Genomic DNA, 22,909 nt, shown 5'->3' with positions numbered 1-22,909 from the left:
GCGGAGACACGCGCTCTTCCGGCACGGCGGGGGACCGGGCGGGGTGGAACAGCCGCGTTGCCGACGGGAGGAGACCCCGCCGCCGAACGGGCGAGCACGGGCTGGCCAGGGACACCCGTGTCCCCCGTTGCAGGTGGGAGGTGGAGCCGTGCCGTGGGGATTGGTGAATGCCGGCTAGCACGGGGAGGATGAAACAGAGGAGATCAGAGCCCAGATCTCCTACTCTGTGCTGCTGTTAGTACATTCTCCTGTGCCTCCGTAGGATTTGATCAAGGAGATATGCTCAGAGAAGCTGTGGATGCCCTATTCCTGGTAGAGTTCAAGGCCAGGTTGGACTGGCCTCTGAGCAACCTGGTGTAGCGAAAGGTGTCCCTGCCCATGGCAGAGGAGCTGGGTCCAGATACTCTTTAAGGTCCCTTCCAGCCCAACCATTCTGTGATTCTGTGCTATTGCATCTCCTGGCTGTGGAAGCTTTTCTCAGTGTATTCACCCACAGCAATGACAATTTCCATGGCCCCAGCCCCGGCCCTGCCGTGGCTGCTGCACTGCCAGCCACTCCCAGACTCGCGGTGGGGTTCCATGAGCTCTCCCATCGCTCCAGCAATCAAAATACCACTACGGGAGCACTCTGGGCAAACGTTCCAGTGGAAGTGGTCAACAGCAAACCAGCACATTCCAGCACTGGGTTCTACGATCGAGCTGACCATTGGCATAGACCATCCCAGACCAATCTGTTTCCTTAACTCCACAACAGACAACTCATTTGAAAGGTTAGCTTGCAGCAGGCAGGGACAAAAGTATAGTTTCCACTATAAAAATTCCCCACAAGGTGCAGCTTGGGCTGTGGGGAGCAATGTGATTTGGTGGCAAATAGCTTGGCCCCACAATTGCTGAGCTCTCCAAAAACTATCCGAGTCCTCGTCTTGCTTTATCGCCTTTTTAGGACGTCCGGGGACGGGAGAAGGAGAAGAAGAGGGAGAGGGAAAGGAGAGACAGTCCGGTGTGGCTGTAGACAAGAGCAGAGGCAGCAGCGGCGGTGATCCCCGTACCGGAGTTTCCCTGGAAGTCTCCAGTCCCGGAGCGGGCGGTGCCTGGGCAGGGCAGGGTTAAGAGAGCGGGGCTGGGCAGGAGCGGATGTGCCCGGCCCTGAGCAGGAGCCGTGAGCTCCTGACTCTTCCCGCTGCCGCGGGATCGGGCTGTGAAAGGCACGTCGTCAGAAAGAAACCAGCCCTGGTGAGTGCTTTGGCTGTTGCTCAGGTATAATAAGTCTTCTTCTTTAGAGAAGTTAGTGGGAGAAATTGATCCTGGATAACGCAGGCTGTTAACTTTAATTGAAAACTGAGTTAGGAAAAATTACGTAGGTTTATTTTGTTATGATTTGTTTAAGTCCAAGGTGATACAGCAGTGCCAGCCAACAAAGCTGCGAATAAGGAGCGAGTCAAGCTCCACAGATGAAATAAGGCAACTTCAGTTAGTGCTGAAGTTAATACTTAAACGTATTTGCCCCATTGTCTCAATCTAAGTCATATTTTCAAAGTTTTCTCTGCAATGCCAGGACCAGAATTTACTACACTTACCTTATATTAATTATTTGATATAAGGTAAGTGTAGTAAGTTCTGGTCCTGGTGTGATAAACTGTGGTAACTTGTTTGTTCATCAAAAGAATTAGAATATTAAAGGGGGAAATATAAAATTAAAGTATAAGGGACCAGCTTGCTTGTTAAGAGATAGGGGAAGCATCTGTGAAGTTGGGAAACAGGAAGCAACTGCTACAAACTGCAAGGCTATAGGCATATTGCAAGGCTATAGACATATAGCAAAACGCAAGACCACAAGTATGATTAATCACCATATAGGGAGCTTTTCTTAGCTTCTTTTGCAGACACAGGCTAAGGATGTTGGGGGATGGCTGGAGCTGATTGTGAAATCAGCGACCACCGGGCGGCGGCCACCGGAGTGGACGGCGTGGGAGTGCTCCGGGTACGCCCATCACTGTCCGGAACCGATTGTGAAACCAACGATCACCTGCCTCGACACAACGCAGAGACGATGCAGAGGGATGCTCAAGCTACGCACACCGCTATCGCAAGAGACGCGAATGAAAAAACCTCCAAGAAACTATAAAAAGAAACTGAATAAGGGAGTGGGGTGTGGGGCACTGCAGTGTGGGACACTGCAGGAGGGGCGGTTAGGAGACCCCTACCCACCCAGCGCTGTTTTGCTTGCTACTGCTTGCTGTAATTAATAAAATTCTAATTGACCCTAAAAAGGCTGAAACAAATTATTCGCCTCAATTTATCACACTGGCATTGATTATGACTGTTTACCTACATGGAAACATATAGTCTTATGTAAATACAAAAGGAGAAGAGACAACTTTAAAAAAAAGAAAAAAAGGAACTTAGTGATACTGCAGATGGTACTAGTCCAAAACCAAAATTGTCATATCCTTGACAGGTGTTACATTTAGCACACTGGACAAGACATCTGATAACTGAATAATTATGTTCAGGAGCAAAGCATCAAGTCTGTCAAAACTGATTCCCTTGATGTTTGGTCAGTCAAATTTGGCTTACAAATTTATTCATCCAGTTATTGCTTCTTGTGGACATTGCTGTCACAGAAGTATAATTTACAAAGAGAGCTAAATGACGTGCCCATGTAGTGCTGGAAGACAAACAATAAGCACTGAGACCAAGGTTGGTATCTGGAGAGCCCCCTTCCTTCTGTGAGGTTCCTTTAAGTGTTTTTAGTTTCCTGCTATCAGTGTGATTTTTTTTAAGATTGTATCTGGGGCGAGCAGAAGACCAGTTGTTGGACCAGTGCTGCAGGCAGTGAATGGGTCACACGTGCATCAAACACAGCTGGAATGGTGGCAGGCTCAGCATGCCTACACACACTAAAAGATCCATCAACATGCCACCAGCCTGCTTCTAGTACACCAGCTGGTTTGTTTATAGCTAGAGGCTTCTTCATGGCTCACCTTTCTGCTTCTGAAGTGTAGGAAAGGCTTCCAAAGCGAAAGCAAGTCTGGCTCTGCCCATCATGTATGGTGTATTGTAATGGGTAGGAGGTAGTGATGAAAGCAAATGGAGTAATACAGTGCTGTCTCACTGGCATCTGCCAGTCACTTGGTCCTGTCTGGTTCCCAGTTTTCCCTGCTTAACAGCAGAAGGTTTAGCTGCCCTCCAGGATTGCCAGATTCTAATCATTTCTGAAGCTGGACAATACCATCACAATATGATATCAACTCCTCTTTTAGTCTATGCATCATTCATTCTGCAACACAAATCTAGTTTATCCTAGTAATGTGTGATACTCTTAAGAAATGCAGACTACACCTGGGGAAATTTGCAGTTCTGACAACTACATGTGGCTGACAACTTCAGCTGGTTAAAAAAAAGATGAGATGAATATAAAAACATGATCTTTCTTTGCAATTTGGTTGTACTGTTCACCTCCTTGCTTTGTTTGCTGTGGTTGAAAACCAGATAGTATTATCAGAGACATTGTGGTGAACTGCAGACCTGTCCTAGCATGGAGGCTCCTTCAAGCCCATGTGCGGCAGCAGACTAGAAACTGAAGCAGAAATGCACATCAAGGCCAGGATAAAACAGCAGTACTGGTGCCAAGATTGTAACCATTTAATAGATGTGGTTGGGATAAGTATGAGTTTGCACAGGACAACGGTAAATATGGTTGACAAAAACTTCCAACCTACATTGACACCTTTTTGTCACAGGTTTGAGTTCTGATTACTCACAGAAGGCTTCTGTGAGAGGAGTGAAGCAGCAGGACACAGCTGGCCAGCACTGTGTGCCCAGAGTAAATTAGCATACTGCTGTGGAAAATTGTTCTGATTCAAGTAGCAAAACATCAGGTTTCCTGGACACAAGTCTAGGAGATAGAATGGGATGGAGATCAAAAGTCAGTGGAGCACAGCAAAAAGAATTTTAAGAAATTAGGCAGAGCTATTGTTAAGATATGCAGGAAATCTTCAACTACCACTTTTGCCATTAGGAACTCTAGATGTTTGGTTGTGTGTGGAGCCCCTATCTTATTGCAAAGTGCATTTGCAGGAGTGTTGTAGAGAGGACTGGGCTCAAAACTCTCAGGTTCTAGCATGAAGTTCTTGTATTAAGATATACGTCCTGGGGGCCCCCTGGGTTCCCAGTCAGTCCGGGGAGCGATCCTCGGCTGACCGTCTGCAGGGAGGGGTAGATGGAACCCGGATAACTCCACCAGCAATAGACAAGATGTCTCCGGAGCAGTAAAATCCAAGAGGCTTTATTGCAGGGTGAGAACAGGAACGGGAGGAAAAGGCAGGGGACACAAGCACTCTCCGAGGGAGCTGACTCCAAGAGCCCCAAAAGGAAGCGGAGTTGGGTATATAAGGGAGGAGGAGTAGGAGTGGTTGGGGTACAGAACAACCAATGGGTAACGGGCAAAGGGGAGGAGATAGGATGGGGTGACATACAATAAACCAATTAGGGTACAGGGGAGGAGTGGCATTCCAACAGGGTCCAATGGGGATAACAGAACAAGGGAACTTTCCAGAACCGGGGAGTGTGTTAACCATTGATGGGCAGTTCAACTGGGGTGGGGAGCAAGAGGTGATTGACAATCTTTTCTATACTGGTGCTGCCTCCCAAGGGAGAGCGGGGACCCCTCCCACAAGTTCTAGCATGAAGGACTGTGTTATCAGTGGTATCTGCTCTAGTGCTCTTCCTCACTGGTTCAGCACATAGGTGTGCTAAATTTTGCATTATGTAAGTTCAGGTAGAGATCTGAATGTTTGAAGCACAGAAGGCAAGCAGTCTAACAGCTATCCAAGAGTGGCCCTTCATCATGCAAATTTGTTAGACATAAACCATCTTTGACAGATGTTTGTCAGACCTATCTGGGCCTCAGTGCCATCCTTCATTGCCTGTGGCTTCACCAACCACAACCAACAGGCAAGAAACTTTGAGTAAATTTCTAGCAGCCTCTATTTCATAGCACAGCTTATAGAAAGGCATTGGTGAGTAAGCTACCAGAAAAGCTACTAGTTTTGTATTAAATCAGTATTGATTCAGGAGTAAAATGAAACTCTGAGAACAGTTTGTAGGACTGGATTTGGATGTAAGAGTGTGGATATTCCTTGGTGTTACAGTCTAAATCAGCGCTTGGTAGAAGTACTTGGAAGTTGTCTGACATACCACACTAGTACCAAGTGACTGTGGATTAAAAGCACTATTGAGTTCCATCTGTTTCCTGATCTATTCATGTGAATTTAAATGATAACTTCTAAAGAAACATCATTGCTCCTTTCAGGGTGTTCTCCTAAACAAAGGAGTATTTCTTCTATTCCACTGTTGCAGGTCATGGCAGAAGGAGAGTTGCCAGCTGTTTTGATCCTGGATATAGGAGGAACTCATGGTGTGCTAGAAGACCTTGCAGCACTTTTGAAGAAACACTTTCACCTTATCACCATGAAGGAATTTCTCGGAAACAAAGAAGAAATGAGAAAAAAAATCAAATCTGTTTTTGTGTTTGAGTGCAGGCTAACTATTGACTGTGAGCTTCTAGAAAGCTTGCCTAATTTAGAGGTAATTGCAAACTCTGGGGTTGGAGTGGATCACTTAGACTTGAAAATGATCTTGAGCTTTGGTGTAAAAGTGACCAACAACCCGCACGTTGTGGCGGACCCAACAGCAGATAGAGGAATGGCCTTGATGCTGGCCTCTGCCAGAAGACTAGTGGAAGGTAATGTTTTAAATTTTCTTGGTCCTAGCTACTTCTTTGGCATAACTCACTTTTGCTGTAATAATCTTTCTGAATCAATATTTGGGATGCTTTTACAGGGAAAATTTTCAGAGGCCTTAAATTTTAGAGGAATCTACTTCTCCTATGTCTCACTTCTTTTTAGGGCAACAGTGACAAGAGTAAGGTTTTTGTCTAAATTATGCACTTGAAAGTCTTGTGATGTCCTGTTTGGAATAATGTCTGGGGCTTAATTCTTCTGTGGCCGTTCACTGGGTGGGTTGTTTATAGCTGTGAAAACTGAGTACAGAGTGCATCCAAACTGAATGTCACCACTTTCCATTTCCCTTCGAAAGAAGCATTAGGAGCTACAGGAAGATACAAAGCATTAGTGGTCACATCTCCAACTCCAGAGCAGTAATTAGTATAAATTATTTTTCCTGCTTCTGTGATGAGTTTGTCTAAACCAGTGGGTCGTATTTCCTGAAGAGTGTCAGCATTGTTTTTGAAATAAATGATAATCATTTTGACAAAGCTGTTATAAGTTGTACCACCAGCATTAGCTTGTGTCCTAAAAGCAGGTTCTTTCCCCTCTTCCTTGCTATGCAATGCCTTTCTAGGGAAGGAAGGTGTCAGTAGAGACTTTAACAAGAAGCCACCTCTCTCTTCAGAGACTCATGGTGTTCTTGTCACTGCTGCTCACATCCCTGAGCATGAAATAACATCTCTTTCCCAGTGATGTTTTCTCACTATTGCATCTTTCTGAGCCTCAAGTTCTTTGTATAAAAGCTCACAGAGATCCCTGGCTGAGCTGGAATTTGAAACCTTCACCCCTACTCAATTAGTGAGACTGCTTTGGGTTGTGATCCAGGGGAGAAACGGTGAGATTTACCCCAGCTGAAAAGTGAAATCAATGCATGCAGGGTGGTTTCAAAGAAGCTGTTTTTGAACTTCCAAGAAAACACACCAGTTGTGGAAGAATTAATTCCCCAAGGAGTCATTCCTTCCAGCACAGTACCCAGTCAGGATCCCACTGTGTTACTGGCTTCAGGCCTGGGTGCAGGAATTGGCACCTTCCAGGCCCTTATATCAAATCAACAAAGGTGTTTTGTAAGGAGTGTTCCAGAGCCCCACTGCTGTGATGGTGATAAACCTTTTCTTTCCCCCAGGCCTACATTTATGGCTCATTTCTACCCATTCAACATGTATTTACACACAGGCTGCCACATTGCTATGTCTCCAGACACAAAATATTTCGCTGTTGACTGGCTGGGAGTGGAAGTAACCAGAGCGACTCTTGGGATCATTGGGATGGGCAGCACTGGATACAAAGTGGCTCAGAGAGCCAGAGCCTTCAACATGAGGATCCTGTACCATAACAGAAACCAGAGCTAAAGGCACCTGGTTTCTGCATTTAATTGTCCAGGGGGCAGTGACAGAAGCCACGGCTCTGTCCCCATTCTTCCTATGCACTTGTGGCAGTTGTAAGCAGTGTGACAAGCACCACTGTGCCACCACTTCCTCACTTGGCTCCCTCCTGCTCCCCTCAGGAAGCAGTTCCCCCTCCACTTGCCCTGTCCTGGTTAGACACTACCAGTTTGAAACAAGGACTGTGTAAGCATTTGGGAGATGTTATGCAAGCAAACCAGGCCTGGTGCCCTCGTGGTGTCCCCTGTCCTGTCAGACTCTTCTTCAGGCTTCTGGCAGCATCCCTGTTCCTCCCAGCTAGTCTCTTCAGCCTAGCCAGATCACTCATCACTCATCAATGACAAAGGCCTTAATTGCTCATGGATCTGTAGTTCCCTTTCTCTCATACTTCATATTTTTTCAACCACAAGTCTTAACTGGCATGTCAGACAAGGAAAGGCTCCACAGGAATTAGCATAGACACAGGAGAGAAGAGCAGGGTCAGCCTCCTAACCTCATATTGCCTGTGTGCTTGCTGTGCTTTCACACATACATCACTCCACCTGTAGCCTCTTGCTCCCTCTAGCCCACATCCTTTCTGCATCCATTCTACCAACTGTGCCTGTCAATGTCTTATCCTTTACGTTGGTCTCAAATCTCTCAGTTTCTGTGCTTTCTGGAACTCTTCTAGGGCTGATTGATTGTTAAATTCAGTTAGAAATAGTTGTGTCAATTTGGGGACGTGTGCATTTTTCCTTCAGAAGAAAGGAGGAGGAAGAGGCTGTTGATGCCCATTACTGTGCAAAGATGGAAGACTTGCTATAGCAATCTGACTTTGTTATGTTGGTTGTGAACCTGACTCCTGAGACTCACAAACTGATTGGGAAAAAGGAGCTAGGGCTGATGAAACCCACAGCTACTCTTATAAACATCAGCCGAGGTAAGAGGATCTGAAATCACTGTTTGTGGCTCCACACTTAAGGTCATGTTTTGTCTGATTGTGTTGACACTCCCCTCTCCAACCTCAGTCTGTGATATCCCTCTGTTGTTTGAGTCATGAAGTAGCTGGCAGTCTACAAATGTGTGACTTATATGGATCATATGCTATGTCTTCAAAGGTCCTATGGAAATTAGGGATGCTCAGCAGATGGTTGGTTCTCTTTAGCCTTATTCTAGAGACAGCAGGTTTTAGTGGAAATAACTGAAAGGTTTATCATCAGCGAGGGAGAACGGGGTACGAAATAAAACATTAAGTAACATTTGGAACAGCAGTGTAGAAAGAAAGCCTCACATGGGATGACAGATCTGTTGGCACTGAACGAGCATATGAGAGAGATTATCAGTAAACAAAGCAGAGATAAAATAGTGGAAAGTCTGCAGAGATTAAATGATTTGTCTATAATAATACAGGAAGTGTCAAAATGAGGAAAGGACTGGAACTGGTCTCATCCCAGGAAAAATCTTATGCAGTGGACCATAATCATCCTATAATTAAAGGTTAATAAATAAAATCTTTGGTTTGGTTAATAATTATTAAAAAGGCATTCTAGTTTCTAACAAGATAAAGATCCTCTAGTTTTTCTCACTTGACCCTGCAGACCTTCCCCCCTGTTATAGGTAAAAATGTGTTTATTAAGTCATCAGGATATCAAGATTTAATTTCAATGCAGGTGTAGTTATTGATCAAGATGCATTGGTAGAAGCTCTCCAGAATAAGGTTATTAGAGCAGCAGCTCTGGATGTGACACATCCTGAGCCTCTGCCAAGGTAAAGAAACTTCCTTCCCAGTCTGTTAATCTGAAATGTTTTAAACTGTGTTCAAAGTGTGCTCATAATTTTGCTCTCCACGGGGAGACTCATTGTGTAAGGGCAAAAGTTCAGACGGTCTTGCACAATCATAAATAAACAACAAGTTATTCCTCTTTCCCACCTCTGTTGGGTCTTTGCCAGCCTGACTCATGGGCGAGGCAATGAGCAAGATGGATGGAGAAGAAGAAATGTGTAAGCAAGCATCCCACAGCTTTGTGCTCATTCTCTTCTTTGGTCTGAACGTGCCGTTGCTGAGGTTCGGTTCTTCACAACTAGCATGGGATAGCAGCAAAGTAAGTTCCATGTGTAACACATTCTATTCTTTCTGTTTCTTCCAGAGATCATCCTTTATTAAACCTGAATAACGTCATCATAACCCCCCACATTGGAACTGCAACAGTCCAAGCCATCCATATGATGGCAGAAGAAGCAATAGCAAACACGCTGGCTGTTCTTAATGACTAACCTTTTCCAAGTGAAGTGTTTCCCAAATGATGAGTGCCAGATGATGCTATTAAATCTCCTGTATACGGGAAGGCACTATTTCTTACCACTTTTAAACTGAAAAAAAAGCAACCTATTCCTTCACTGCTCATCATGATGCTGCAAAACTCTCAGACTTGATCTGTTCTGTTACTTACAATTCAAAAAAAATAAAGGGAAACTAACAAAAGATATTTGTTTGAAGATTTTTGTTGCGGTTCATGTTTATTTCATTAAGTTATTGTTAAATGGTTCATTCTGTTATCCCCACATGTTTTCCCCAAGTTGGTTTTTCCCTATGTTGTACCTTCCCTTAAAGCTGTCCCTCAAGCTATTCCCCTCCCTTTGTCTAGTCCCTTCCCTGCCTGTCAAGGCAACCCTGCCCCTTTTTCCTGAATGTTCCCTGCCACTCACCCTCTGGGCCAATCCCTGACTGAAACACCCACTTGGAAATCCCCTAATCTACCATACCCCCATTGACCCATGTGACCTTTTCCTCTCCTCCCCCTATCCTGATTGGTCTGACAGTGATGATGTAATCCCCTCACTCCTCCTCAGAGGATTCCCTATTGGTTAGCTGTTTGTATCCACCCCCTGACTCATATCTGAACAAAACCCCTGGCATACCATACTGAGGGGCCTTTTTGTCCTGCTCCCTTCACCTGAGATAGATTTTCCCTGTGGAGCCTCAAGTCAAAGAGCCGCCTCCTTCCTCCTTCGACTGGTCCCTGCCATGGCTGTAACAGCATGTACTGTAGAGCTTGCACTTTATGTTCAGCTGTGGGCAAACCCCAGTCCCCAGCTGTTCCCCATTCTTGTCATGGCTACCAGAGTATATAGAACTAGCCCGGGTTGTGGTGGGTTTCGGCAGCTGGCGCTCCAATGTGGGGCCTCCCTGAGGCACCTTCAAAGGATCAGTCGGCTTCCCTCAGGAAGTCGACAAAGATCTTTGGGCTTCTGCTACCTCAGTTGCAGTAGGTCTAGTTTTATTCAGCAGCGCTCCTGCGGAGGGAGATGAGAAGCCTTGCGGCACCAGGGATTGTCTCGGGGACTGGGACTGTGTTCACACCACCAACGTCCGGGGAGCAGGTGAGGATCTCCTGGATGGGGAGAAGTGTGTGTTGTTGGGGGGACCCTGCATATGTGTGTGTGGTGTCCTTCCCCAGGCTGCTCCTGTGCCCTTTTTTTGATTTGTCTGAATTTCCTTTTGGTTCGAGTGCAGGTGGAGTGCTTCAGTAGACAGAATGGGTGCTTGCATGTCTGCTGAACGAAGGGGGATTTATGTCCAAATTGTGGGTGTCTTATGTTCTAGAGGGTGGGAGAAAGCATTTTTTGAGAGGGTTGGTGAAAAAATTAGTGCCTTGGTTGTTTCTTCACTTCCCCCGGGTGTTCCCCCACGATGTGGTCTCCATCCCCTTCTGGGACAGAGTTGGAATGAAATTAACTGATTTGACTAATCAGGGGGACACCACAGCATCCAATTTGCTTCCTTTGTCATGATTCAGACCACTTTAATTGAAAGGGGGGGGAGTGGAGAAATGACCCCAAAGTTCAGCCCCAGTTACCCCTTCCCTGTCTCCCCAAATTTCTTCCCCTACACTGGGGGGGTTGTGCAGAGCAGTCTACTCTGTGCAAGGTAGCCAGGCATGCCTCAGTCTTCCCGGCTCTCCACAACTCTCTTGGCCCCCTAGCCCTGGCAGCACTGGCCATGCTGTCAGGGACCTTTCCCTAAAACCCCTACCCCAGTTTCTACTCCAAAAGTTGTTTGATTTGTGGTTTCTCCCTATTCCCCTTTCCTACCTCGCTTCTCTGCCCCAAAGGTGTACCCAGATATTCTCTCGATGCCTTGTCTCTCTATCCCACCCAGTGCTCCTCAAAATGGCCCCTAAAGGGCACAAGATGGCGGGGGCCACATGGCAAGACACCCTACTTGTGCTTCTTCTCCCCAGAATCCCTTTCTTTCCACTTTTTCCAATCCCCTCCTCCCCTCATATCCTCCCTTTCCTTTCCCCTTGGACTCCTCCTTTCCCACCCTGACTCCACCTCCGGAAACCCCAGTGAAAGCTCCCACCCTTTCATGTTGCTGTCCCGCCTCTAATCCCTTCCCCAGTAGTTCCCATGCCCCTCCTTCCGGTTCCCACAGTGTCAGGGCTGGGGGGGAGGAGGCTGGAAACTGGAATCGGGAATCAGAAGCGCTTCCCATCATCGCCCCAGTTGCATTCCAGGATAGGGGAAGTGTCCTCCCTGAATGGGAGTCCTTCTCCTACCAAAACAAGAAGGAGCTCTGCAAAGCTCAAAAGGAATTTGATAGGAGAAGTGAATCTTTTAAGGGCTTATTAAAAGCACCTTCTACTCCAATCTCCTTGTCTCTCTTGATGTGAAAGAGGTATTTACGTGCCTCTTGTCCTTGGCTGAATGTATGCTATGGGAGGGTGCATGGAAAAGGGCATTACGGGCCATGCGTTCAGGGGAATGATACCACACTTGACACCCTCGACAATGTAATTTCTATGGACCATTTTTGTGACAAGGAACCAAGCAAGAGATCAAGCGAGGGCATTGAATGAAAGAACCATAAGACTGATAACTAGAGCTGCTGAAAAGGCTTTTAATCGACTTCCTATGCGTGAACCCCAGGCCAGCTATATGTTTATCAAGCAACTCCCCAATGAACTTTCCATAGACTTTGTTGACACACTTTGGGCGCAAATTGAGCGACAGATCAAGGATCCGACACTGCAGCCTACAATCCTGCTAGAGATGGCAAAAGTGAACACTAATGAGGTGTGCCAGAAAATCATACTAGGAATGCCTCTGGATCCTCCACCATCCCTTACAACAGTTGTTGAGGCCTGTACCAGGAAGGCTTCTGTACCAGGAGGCCATAGCCTGACACCTCGACTCTTCCACCACCACTGGCACATTGAGAGCCATTTATGTGCTACTGTTGTGGACAAAAGAGACATGTAGCGAGGGTTTGCCCTGCACCCAACCGTTGCAGGCCGGAACAGTGGGACCTTGGAAGGGGGGGAACACCTAATAAAAAAAAAACTAAGGAGGCAGCACAGACCTCCTCCACGTGATGGAAAAATTGGAGCAGGTTTTGAGGGGAGGAGGAGGGAAACCAGATCTGACCTTTCCACTGGACGTGACTCATGCTACGGGACTGACACTTCTTCTGACGAAAAGGAAAATACGATACGGTCTCCTCAATCACTGTTTTTGCTAATCACCTTGAAAGATGTCCTTTTCAGGACCTGATGTTGGACAGTGATTGCCATGGACCTACTGAGTGAAAGATTGATGCTACAGAGATCTGACTGTAAGTACTTTGTCATCGGGGACCCAAAGTATGCATCCCTGGAGATTGAGATCTCGCCTATCATTTTACCATCTGATCTGGAGGGACTTACTCTTCTAGCATGCTGCATTCACCTACCCTTCCACCTGGGCAAAGGCCAAGTCGTCACCCAAGCCATTCCCATTGCGTCGGGAGTTCCAGTAGATGATTTTGCACCAGAAGTATATTGGGCAGAAGTGGTAGGTGAAGACAAGTCCATTATCTCTTGCAATATCCATCAGGGTGGTGACACCCTAGGAATGAGGGGCTTGCTTGACACAGGGGCAGATGTGACTGTTATCCCTGAAAGGAGATGGCTGTCACTGGGAATTGCAACACATGGCTGGCAAGATACAGGGCATAGGGGATGCCCAATTGGCTAAAATATCCCAGAGTGTAGTGCAAATTGAGAGGCCAGACAGGCAATTGGCTAATATATATGCCCGTTTGTTGACATTGCTCATGCGTTTTTCTCCATTCCTCTGGCAGCAGAATGCAGGCCTCAGTTTGCCTTTACGTGGAAGGGAGTGCAATACACCTGGAATCGACTGCCCCAGGGGTGGAAGCACAGTCCTACCATCTGCCATGGACTGATCCAGGTTGCACTAGAAAAGGGTGGGGCTCCAGAACATTTACAGTATATCAATGATATATATACTGTGCTGCCTTGGACTCCAGCTCGTACTGGAGTTCCAGCATGTCCGGCACAGCAGCGCTCAGTGGTGGAGTCACTTCATTCAATGCTCGGTAGTCCACAGTCAATCTCCATTCTCCTTCAGATTTACGCACAGGCCAGATGGGGCTGTTGAAGGGTGAGTGGGTTTTGCTAACCACCCCTTGGCTCTCCAGCTCACGGATCAGTTTGTGGATGGGGATCACGGCATCTCGATTCGTTCTATACTGCCGGCGATGCACTGTCGAGGTCGCAATTGGCACTCGTTGCTCTTCCACCCTTAGGAGCCCTACTGCAGATGGGTTTTCTGTCAGTCCAGGCAAGGTGTTTAATTGCTTAATGCTCTCTGCTTCTACAGCGGCAATTCCAAAGGCCCACCTGAGTCCCTTCGGGTCTTTGTAATAGCCGCTCCGGAGGAAGTCTATGCCCAGAATACATGGAGCCCCTGGGCTGGTCACAATGGGATGTTTCTTCCATTCCTTCCCAGTCAGGCTCACCTCAGCTTCCACCAGGGTCAGTTGTTGTGATCCCCCTGTCACACCGGCAATGAAAACAGGCTCTGCCCCCACATATCCTGATGGTATTAGCGTACACTGTGCACCAGTATCCACTAAAGCGTTATATTCTTGTGGCTCTGATGCGCCAGGCCATCGGATCCACACCGTCCAGAAAACACGGTTTTCCCATGCCTCTACCTGGCTAGAGGCAGGGCCCCTCTATGCCTGGTTATCCTTCTTTCCTTGGGCATATGTCTTGGAGGTTCCCTCAAGGGGATCAGACGTGTCATCATCATACCTGGCTGTTCGGCTACGGGCAACTGGGGCTGCTTTCCTTTTCTTACCTTCCTTCAATTCACGCACCCATTGTGCCAGAGCAGCAGTAGGCTTCCTATCCCATTTCCTCATGTTTTCTCCAGACTCACGCAAGAAGAACCACAACTCAGCTCGTGGGGTGTACCTTCTCTCCCCAACAAAGGAACGTCTGCGTTGGGTGCCAGGGCCTCTAATTTGCACAGCTGAGATTTGGAGGAGGTCCTCCTTAATCTCTTCCCTGAGTTTCTTGCGGCTTTCCTCTATTTTTCCTTCTAATTCCTGCAGTCGTGTCTCCACAGCTGCAATTCTGGCATGGGTCGGGCCATGTACAGCATCCGCATATGCCCGAAGCTTCTTTGCCATATCAAGCACAGTCTCATATACCTCCTCCCGCTTCATTATTGCTAGAGCAGAAGCGTATTCAGGTGGCCCAAGTCGCACCAGTTTCCTCCACATTACAGGTGTGCATGGTACAAGGTCCGGATTCCTAATTGTTACGTCTTCTGAAAAAATGATCTCCACCACTGCCATCTCCCTCAGGCGTTGGATCCCCTGTTCTATGGTCTTCCATCGTGTCTGCTGGACATAGAGGTCATCGGCACACAGATATCTTTGTGCTACGCTGTCCAGGACCCGTTCCCAGAGGCTTTGAGGGCTAGCCCCCCTCATCATGCCTTGCTCGATGACAGGATCATGTGACAGGGACCCCAAATGCCTTGCTTCAGTGCCATCCAGAATGGTAGCCTCCCCTGCCGCATCCCAAAGGCGGACCAGCCAACTAATTATAGATTCGTCGGGCTGTCGCCGATAATCCTTCCTTAGGCCTCGGAGGTCCTTCAGGGAGAAGGAATCAATATTAGTCTCTGATCTTGTGCCAGTTGCTTTGACTCCTGATTTTATGTCAGGAGGTGTTGAGGGTCCTTCTCCTGCATCATACTCATCATTGTCATCCACTGGTCGATCAGTCTTCTCTGTGCACTTTCCACTTCGTGTGCTAGTAGCCACGGCCATTGGTTGAGGCTTACAGTCTGGTTTAACTGCTGGCTTCGAACCTGGGCTGTTGGCTGCAGCCTGAGTGACTGGGATTGCTGCTGGTTTATCTCCCTGCCCCCCTTCCTCTGTCTGCTGCCCTACAGTATCGAGCAGAGTACAATAAGCATATGCCAGGGCCCAGCTCACTGCAATGATCTTTTTCTCCTTGGGGTTATCCTGGCATTTCCCTTTCAGATACTTCGCCACCTCAGCTGGGTTCTGGATGTGTTCAGATGGAAAGTCCCAAACTACAGGATCAGAAAACTCCTTTAAAATTTTGCCCATATCCTCCCATTTCCCGCACCACTCAGGATTTTTCACCCTTGGTTGTACTCCTAAATCAGAGGTCTCACCAGCCCCTCTAGAAATCTCAGCCTTCATCTTATATAAACTGCGGACACTATAGAGAAAGGTTATTAAATTAAATAACAGAAAGATGGTATCCTTGGCAGTCAGGGAGGACAGGACATTTCCTAATAGAGATGTAAACAATTCGGAGGAGGAAAAGGAAAACAAAGGCTGAAAAACCTCCTCCCCCATAACAAATTTAGTACACAGCCACAACCACGAGTTATACATTCCTGGAGCCGATAACAACATTTTTATAAGCCCCTTGCAAAGTATTACAGCCAAGCCCAGCCCGATAAATATTCTCGTTAGTGCCCCTCTGCTACAAAAGCTACGTATTAGGGACAATACCGGAGCTACTTCTGGATAAGAAAATAACTCCAGGGACCATAAAGCTATCAAAACTTCGAAGAACCCTAATGACCACAAATAGAGGCAGGCTTTCACTCCAAATGACATCATAACTTTAAAAAGAGACATACCAATATTCCCGCAGAACGGTTAAAGCCAAAAATATTATTAGAATAAAGTTTTTTCCACTTTGTCTGGGCCTCCCCATACGGGCCACCAAATTATTTGTCCTGGTTTAGGACAAATTAGGGGAAAACACCTCCAAAGGAGCCCCTTATAGGAAACCAAACCCTCCGCAACCTCCCCCCCACCACCGGGTTCGGGAGGAATTCCTTCAGAGGGGAAGTGGAAAAAACTTGTTTATTAAGGCACAACAAAAAACACTCCCCAGCACAAGAGAAATAGCCCAAGATGACCACAGATGTTTTCACCAGTCCAAGGGGGTTGAGCTGTATCTCTCTTCGCCGCAGAGGGTACGGAGCTTCTTTCGCAGACCCCGGGGGAGCTCCTGCCCGGAGTAGGTCCGATGTCTTCGGGGGGGGGGGGGAAGGGAACAACGGAAACCGGGGAAAAGGAAAAAAAAATGGCAAAAAAGCAAGCCAGCAAAAAGCAGAGAAAAAAAAGAGGAAAGCAGAGCCAGCAAAGCATGCAGCCAGCAGCAAGCAAAAGCAGCAAGCAAGCTAAGCGGCAAGCCAGCAGCCAGCCCGGGGCGGGGGAAGGAAGACAAAACAAACTGAGGACAGGGAACAGAAACCACGATTGGGATAATGAGCATGAAAATGTCCTGTCCCCACGACAGCCTGCCAAACTTGAAAGTGATTGCGAATTCAGGAGTGGGGATGGATCACCTGGATTTAAAGCCTGTAGCTAGCTTTGGTGTGAAGATGGCTAATGCTCCACATGCTGTTTCCAGTACCACAGCAGACACTGGGATGGCTTTGCTGCTAGCATCTGCTAGAAGACTCGTAGAAGGTTAACATCTCAATTCTTTTGTGGCTTGTAAAAATCATACAAGATTTACCTGCCATTAATTTGATTTTTCTTAGGGCTACCTGTAGTGCACATGGTTTTACATAAAATGTGAAAATGTAAGTATGTTGGCTTGGCAAACAGAATAATAGGTATTTTAATATATTTTATGTATAATAGGTATACTTAAATCATTACATTAGACATACATAGCATATATTACAAAGAGGTATAAATAAAATGTGATGGTATTAGAGTGCTATGACCAAAAGTGGGGGATGCCAAAAATCAGATGATCACTGAATCACAGGCTGGCAGAAGAACTTAGTGTGGGAGGCAACAATAGAGCATAACAAGATTATATAGAATAATAGAAGATCCTGAGTTGGAAGGGATCCACAAGGCTGATAGAGGCATGGGCATATTCTTGGAGACTGAAATGTATTGGTGCAGAATTGGGGCATTTAAGGGGCATTAAAGACTAATAATAGAGGCAGCCTACTGCAGTTTTTGTTAGTAGTATCCTTTCTAGTTTCATCAACATTTTTTTCTTGCTATTTTGCCAAATAGACCTACCCTTGGCTTGGTTAGAAAGCCTCCTTCTTCAGGAAAAAATCCTTCAGATTTATCCTTTTATATTTACCTGACTTTGACTTGCCATCTGTACCACAGGATTCATAGAAACTCAAAGGGGATTTGCATCCCTCTGAGTCTGCTTCTACCTCACAAAAGGGAGACAGTTTAAAAGGAAGATTAATTTCATGTTCCTATCTACTTAAACCATCCCTGGTGGCATTTCTGATAGCTCTGAGTCTTCTGATAAACTGAGTTTTTTCCTGAGTCATTTTTAGTATCTTTTCACAATATTTTGCTTGTGTTTTAGAAGATTGAAATATCAAAAGGCTGTCACCTTGCTAGAAGCGCTGACACTGTGTATATAACTGTATTTTATGTGTTATCCAGAATTGTGCAGGTTTAACAGGTAATTACAGAAATTACCAAATTGTGATTTTTAAACAAGTCACACTTTTCTTTCCAAGGAGGGTGACCAATGTCAAGAGGAAACCCAATATCTGGTGTTGTTCTCCACATGACATCTTCAAACTCTGCATTGTTATTGGCAATAATTATTTTGATTGTTGATGAGGAACAGGGCAATATTTTCATGAGTCTAAAGCAGTAATAAATTTTTGGAGGGATTATATCAAATGGCTTTTTGTAGAATGGTGAGAATAAATTGGAATATCATATATATATGTAACAGGAGTAATGATACGTTAGGGCATTACCTAGGACATTACATTAAAAATCATGTGTTTGTAATCATTAGAAATGTGCTATAGTAGCACAACAAGTCCAGACTCTTTTGCCTTATTCCTCTGTGTTTGACTCCATTCATTTCTCTTATTTATGTATTTTTCTTGCAGTCCTTAACATTTCAATTTCTACAAGTATGGACTACTGTGAAGCTGATATTCTGGGAATTAAAGTTGCTGGAGCTACTCTGGGGATCATTGGCATGGGCAACACTGGGTTTAAGATTGCTGTGAGAGCCAAAGCATTTGAAATGAACATTTTGTTCCACAACAGGACACGGAGGTAATGATATGTCTTGACCTTAATTGCAGCAGAAACTCTTCCAGATAGCCAGTATTTTCTTTTAAAGGAATTATGTCAGAAATACAGCGAGAAATGAGGGAATAGGGCCAAGATTAAAACAAAAGGAAAAAAAAAAAAGAATGGTTGCCTGAAATCAGTCCTGTAAAGAGTTAGTCAGTGATTAAACACTTGGAAACTTAATTTAGGTTTTGTATTAGAAATTTCAACATTTGCTGTGGAAAAATGGAAATCAAGCTTATGCTTTTTTATTCTTATCACATTGTACTATAGTGACAACATAACTCTATTTGTTCATTTTTCCCGCCATATTTTGAAGTTCAGGAGGGATATTTTGGAAACAATGGATGGAAACTAGGAAGCATATACTTGGCAAAATATGACTGAGAGCTGTTCTTAAGAAAACCTCATTTCTTCTCAAGCCAGTAGGAATTTTAGCAAGTATTTAACTGGATTTCACCCTTTATTTGTAGTCCCTCCTAGGCTGTGTAGCTGGGAATCTGAACCCTGTTAGACATTCAGCACTTCAGGGGCTCTTCAATTTAAAGTGAGCAAGACCCCCATGAACAACTTGAGGCCTTTGCAATCAGGCAAGGTGCAGATAATGAGCAGAACAAATATTTTCTGCTATAAACTATCACTTACCCTGAGAGAACTTTACTTCTCTGTGACTGGAGGGAGAAGCTGCAGTGCTAGGATGTGGCTTTCAGGGAATTTCCCCATGAGCAGACTGCAGGAGGAGGGTCACTGGTTTAGTTAGGTGTAGACAAATCACAAGGGTGAACGAGGCCAGGAATTTTTAGCTATACTTGGCATTCCTGTTTCTTCAGAAAAACAGCTGAGCAAACTTACATTTAAAAGAAAGTACTCCTTAAGATATTTCAGAATTTCTTCACAAACCACAAAAAATATATTTAAAAGGCACAAATCCCTTTATTCTTTTTTTTAATGTGTATCATCCTCAACTCCCTCTGTTTAATATTTTTCAGTCTTTAATATTTATGTAAGAGTGCTGTGATGAATTATTAATGCACAGTGCAAGAGAAATCAAAAGCCTAATGTATATTTAAAGTACATTTACACTTCCAGCTTGTGTGCTGAATCACGATGCACTCTGCATGCTGCAAAACTGGCTGCAGTTCTACTCTGTTCTTTTCCCACTTACTCTCTGGTCGTTGGCCTGATAAAAAACAGTGAAGTGGATTTGTTAGGAGAGACATGGGTCAAAGTTAAATTGAAGTTATTTTCTTAGTGTGACTTCTTTATTTCTAGATTAGGGAGGAGATAACTTAAAGCCCTTCTCTTGAAACCAGAAGCAGATAATTGTACACATGATCTCCTATCATTGCTTCTTTATTCCCCAAAGTTCAGACAGCTAAATTTACAAAGAATGTGAGAAATGGCAAGTATTCTTTTTCACTGTGAAAAGTTAAAACTAAAAATCTCTCTACTCTGGTAATTTTTTCTGCTGAACACTTTACTTTATGAAGGTCCTGCGGCAGAGCCAGGAGCCTGGCAAAGAGCTGCCTTGCTGACTTCACTCAAAAAAAAAATGACAGGCTTACTGGAAGTGCCAACAGGATGAGGACCACTGCAGAGCATACATGGGTGAGTTCTGGTGGATACCACTCCTCTGGTTTGAGCAGTGGCTGCATCCTTTGAGGTGCACAGAGAATCCTGGAGAATGGACTGTGTGCTGCTGTCTGTTTCAGTACTCAGCCTTAGTTCATTTGTAGAAGCCCTTGGAATCCTGCACTGGAGTGGCTGAGAGGCAGGAGTGCATTCTATCCTGTGCTGTAGGGCTTGAAGCTCTCCAGAAGGATCTAAACACTGAGCTGAGGGCAAATTCACTTTTGTTTGCCACCTGTTTGCTATATGGATGTGAAAATCAGATCCTTTAGTTTGTTTGTATACTGGTGATATCATTGAAGAAAATGTTTCCATAACTGAAATGCTTTTTTCCCCACTAGGAAAGTGCAAGAGGAGCAAGCTGTCAGTGCCACTTACTGCAAAAAGATAGACAGCTTGCTCCAGCAGGCAGATTTTGTGATGCTGGTGGTGAGCCTGACACCTCAGACACACAAGCTGATCGAGAAAAGAGAGCTGGAGCTGATGAAACCCACAGCTACCCTCATAAACATCAGTCGAGGTACTGTCCAGATCCCTTGGCTGGCCTCACAGCCTGGTCTTGCTGCGTTCCACAGCACCATGCTGCATCCAGCACAGCTGGAGCACATGGCGAGGATGATCAGGCATGGCAGAAATTCCTCCCTCTCCCCTTCCCTTCTCTCTTTGCTCTCTGCTCTTTACCTGCCAGGTGCACTCAGAGACATTCTCATTCCACACCAGGTGCAGTAAACCAAGAGGCCCTGGTGGCAGCTCTGCAGACCGGTGTTATCAGGGCCGCGGCTTTGGATGTCACCTCCCCAGAACCACTGTCCAGGTTGCCATCTCTGCTTATTTCTCGGGAAGGATGGGGGAGCCCTGCTGAGGCCAGAGGCATCCCTGCAGCAGGCAGGAAGCTGCCGCCCCGCCCCTGGCCTGAATTTGGATAAAAATGCCATGAATGTGAGTGGGATGCAGCCCAGATGTAGGGGCTGATAAAACCAAAGGGAAGCGTGGGAGCCAGGAAACAGCAGGAGGCAGGGAAAGCATATAAACCCAGTCCTTAGAATCACCCCGTGAAGCTGCAGGAGTGCTTCACTTGTAAATTGCTTTATTAGAAAGTGCAGCTTGCCAGTTTTAATGGGTGGAATGCTTGGAACACCTGCTGCATAGCCAGGAGGTGTCCTTCTTCACAGGCTTTTTCCACAATACAGGGCTGAAGTACTGCAAACCTCTTGGGCCCAGAGACTGCTTAGCTTCTCTAAAAAGACCACTCTAGCAGGATGGTGCCTTTTGGAGTTAACTGTGCTGGCTGCATTTTGGGTTGTGGGAAGTTTGGTCTTGTTGTGCCTGTGTGCAAATAACTACAGCTCAGACTATTGTGTAAGGTGAATGTGTCAGGAGGGCTTAATCCTCTCATCTGATATAGTGCAAATTGCTGCCTCATGGCAGAAGTGTGTTTCTGGAGAGAAGAGCTACTATGAAGTCTTTTCATATCCTATTACAGTCCAAAATTACTTCAATATAGGTGCTCAGGTTCTCCGTGTCTAAGTGGGACTTGTAAAGTTGTATCAAATTAACTTAAAATACAGTGCAAAAGCTAAAGTAAGACTCCTCTTTATTTAGATGAACAACAATAGTTAACTCTTTCTTCTTTTCTTCCAGAGATCATGCATTGTTAAAATTAACGTCATTATAGCACCTCACCTCCGCATTAAAACAGACAAGGCCACCTACATGGTAACAGAGGAAGCAGTTGAAAACGTACTAGCAGCCCTGAATGGTCTCCCCCTACCCAGTGAAGTGCTCCCTAGCTGATGTGTGAAAGGATACTGCATATCTTTTTATTCTTCTCTTTCTCTTTTTATTCTTATCTTTCCCCTCCATATCAGCTCTAAGGATCTTTTTAAATACAAGAATGTCCATACACCTCACTAAAGCTTGGAAGGAAACAGTTTGCCATCGTGTCAGTTGTGTTTATATAGTTTCTGTTGTCTAATACAAGTCCAAAAGGCAAATAAACCAATACCCAAAGTGGCAGTGGCCTTTTGTTATGTAACATGACTTTATCAATAGTATGATTATTTATCCATAAAGTTTCTAGCAAAGTTGCCATTAAGTGCAGCTAGGATTTTGCCTGCAGCCTTATGCATCTTTACAGATCCTTTGTCTTGCAGGTGGTTGTCACAGGTGCTGGCCAAAATACACGTAGTCCCATCACTTTAATGTACAATGATGTTACCAACTCTTGCAGCTCCAGGAAACAAGACATTGCACCTTTTCAGGTGTTGCAGTATGCCTTCATGGTTTACCCCCAAAACCTGGTTCCTCCCCTGAAGTTGTCCTCCCAGGTGTGTCGATCACTCCTCCTTTCCCCACCCTGACCCCTGCCAGCACTGTCTGTCACTCTTGGAATTCCAGAAAGGGTGTTGAGTGATTGGGCAGATTCAAAAGATGCCCTCCATCTCTGGGGGGGCATTGGCCCATCCAGGTGTCCTTTGTGCCCTGAGACCTCCTCTCCCATACCTGGTTGATGGGCTCCCTATCCCTTCCCCCCTTCCCTCCCCCAGGTAAAAGAGAGGGGAACCACATGGTCCGGGGGTCCTGGTGGAGCTGTGGCTGGATTCATAGGCCTGTGGGGGAGGTCTGCTTGGAGGCGGTGCTACATTCAGAGGCCTGCAGGCCAGAATAAAAGCTCTGGATAAAACCCTTCACCAGAA

General features: G+C 45.7%; 2 protein-coding genes across 2 annotated transcripts; both read left to right on the top strand.

The window, feature by feature from the left end:
• The first annotated feature begins 42 nt into the window (after positions 1-42).
• Positions 43-9,616, top strand: LOC128794577 (glyoxylate/hydroxypyruvate reductase B-like). Its single transcript, XM_053954609.1, is given in 7 exon segments — positions 43-133; positions 944-1,233; positions 5,362-5,746; positions 6,963-7,140; positions 7,912-8,090; positions 8,821-8,917; positions 9,298-9,616. Coding segments are annotated over 6 exon segments (1,065 nt in total). The 5' UTR covers positions 43-133; positions 944-1,134; the 3' UTR covers positions 9,425-9,616.
• A 7,155-nt stretch (positions 9,617-16,771) lies between these two features.
• Positions 16,772-22,198, top strand: LOC128786160 (probable 2-ketogluconate reductase). The gene is given in 6 exon segments (XM_053939265.1): positions 16,772-16,970; positions 18,395-18,566; positions 20,555-20,733; positions 20,934-21,027; positions 21,855-21,871; positions 21,874-22,198. Coding segments are annotated over 6 exon segments (795 nt in total). The 3' UTR covers positions 22,008-22,198.
• Positions 22,199-22,909: the final 711 nt, after the last annotated feature.

Source organism: Vidua chalybeata, chromosome 1 (genome assembly GCF_026979565.1).
Source record: "Vidua chalybeata isolate OUT-0048 chromosome 1, bVidCha1 merged haplotype, whole genome shotgun sequence".
NCBI classification, from domain to species: Eukaryota; Metazoa; Chordata; class Aves; order Passeriformes; family Viduidae; genus Vidua; species Vidua chalybeata.
Note: the sequence above shows the minus strand (reverse complement) of the source record. Positions and strands in the feature narration are given on the sequence as shown.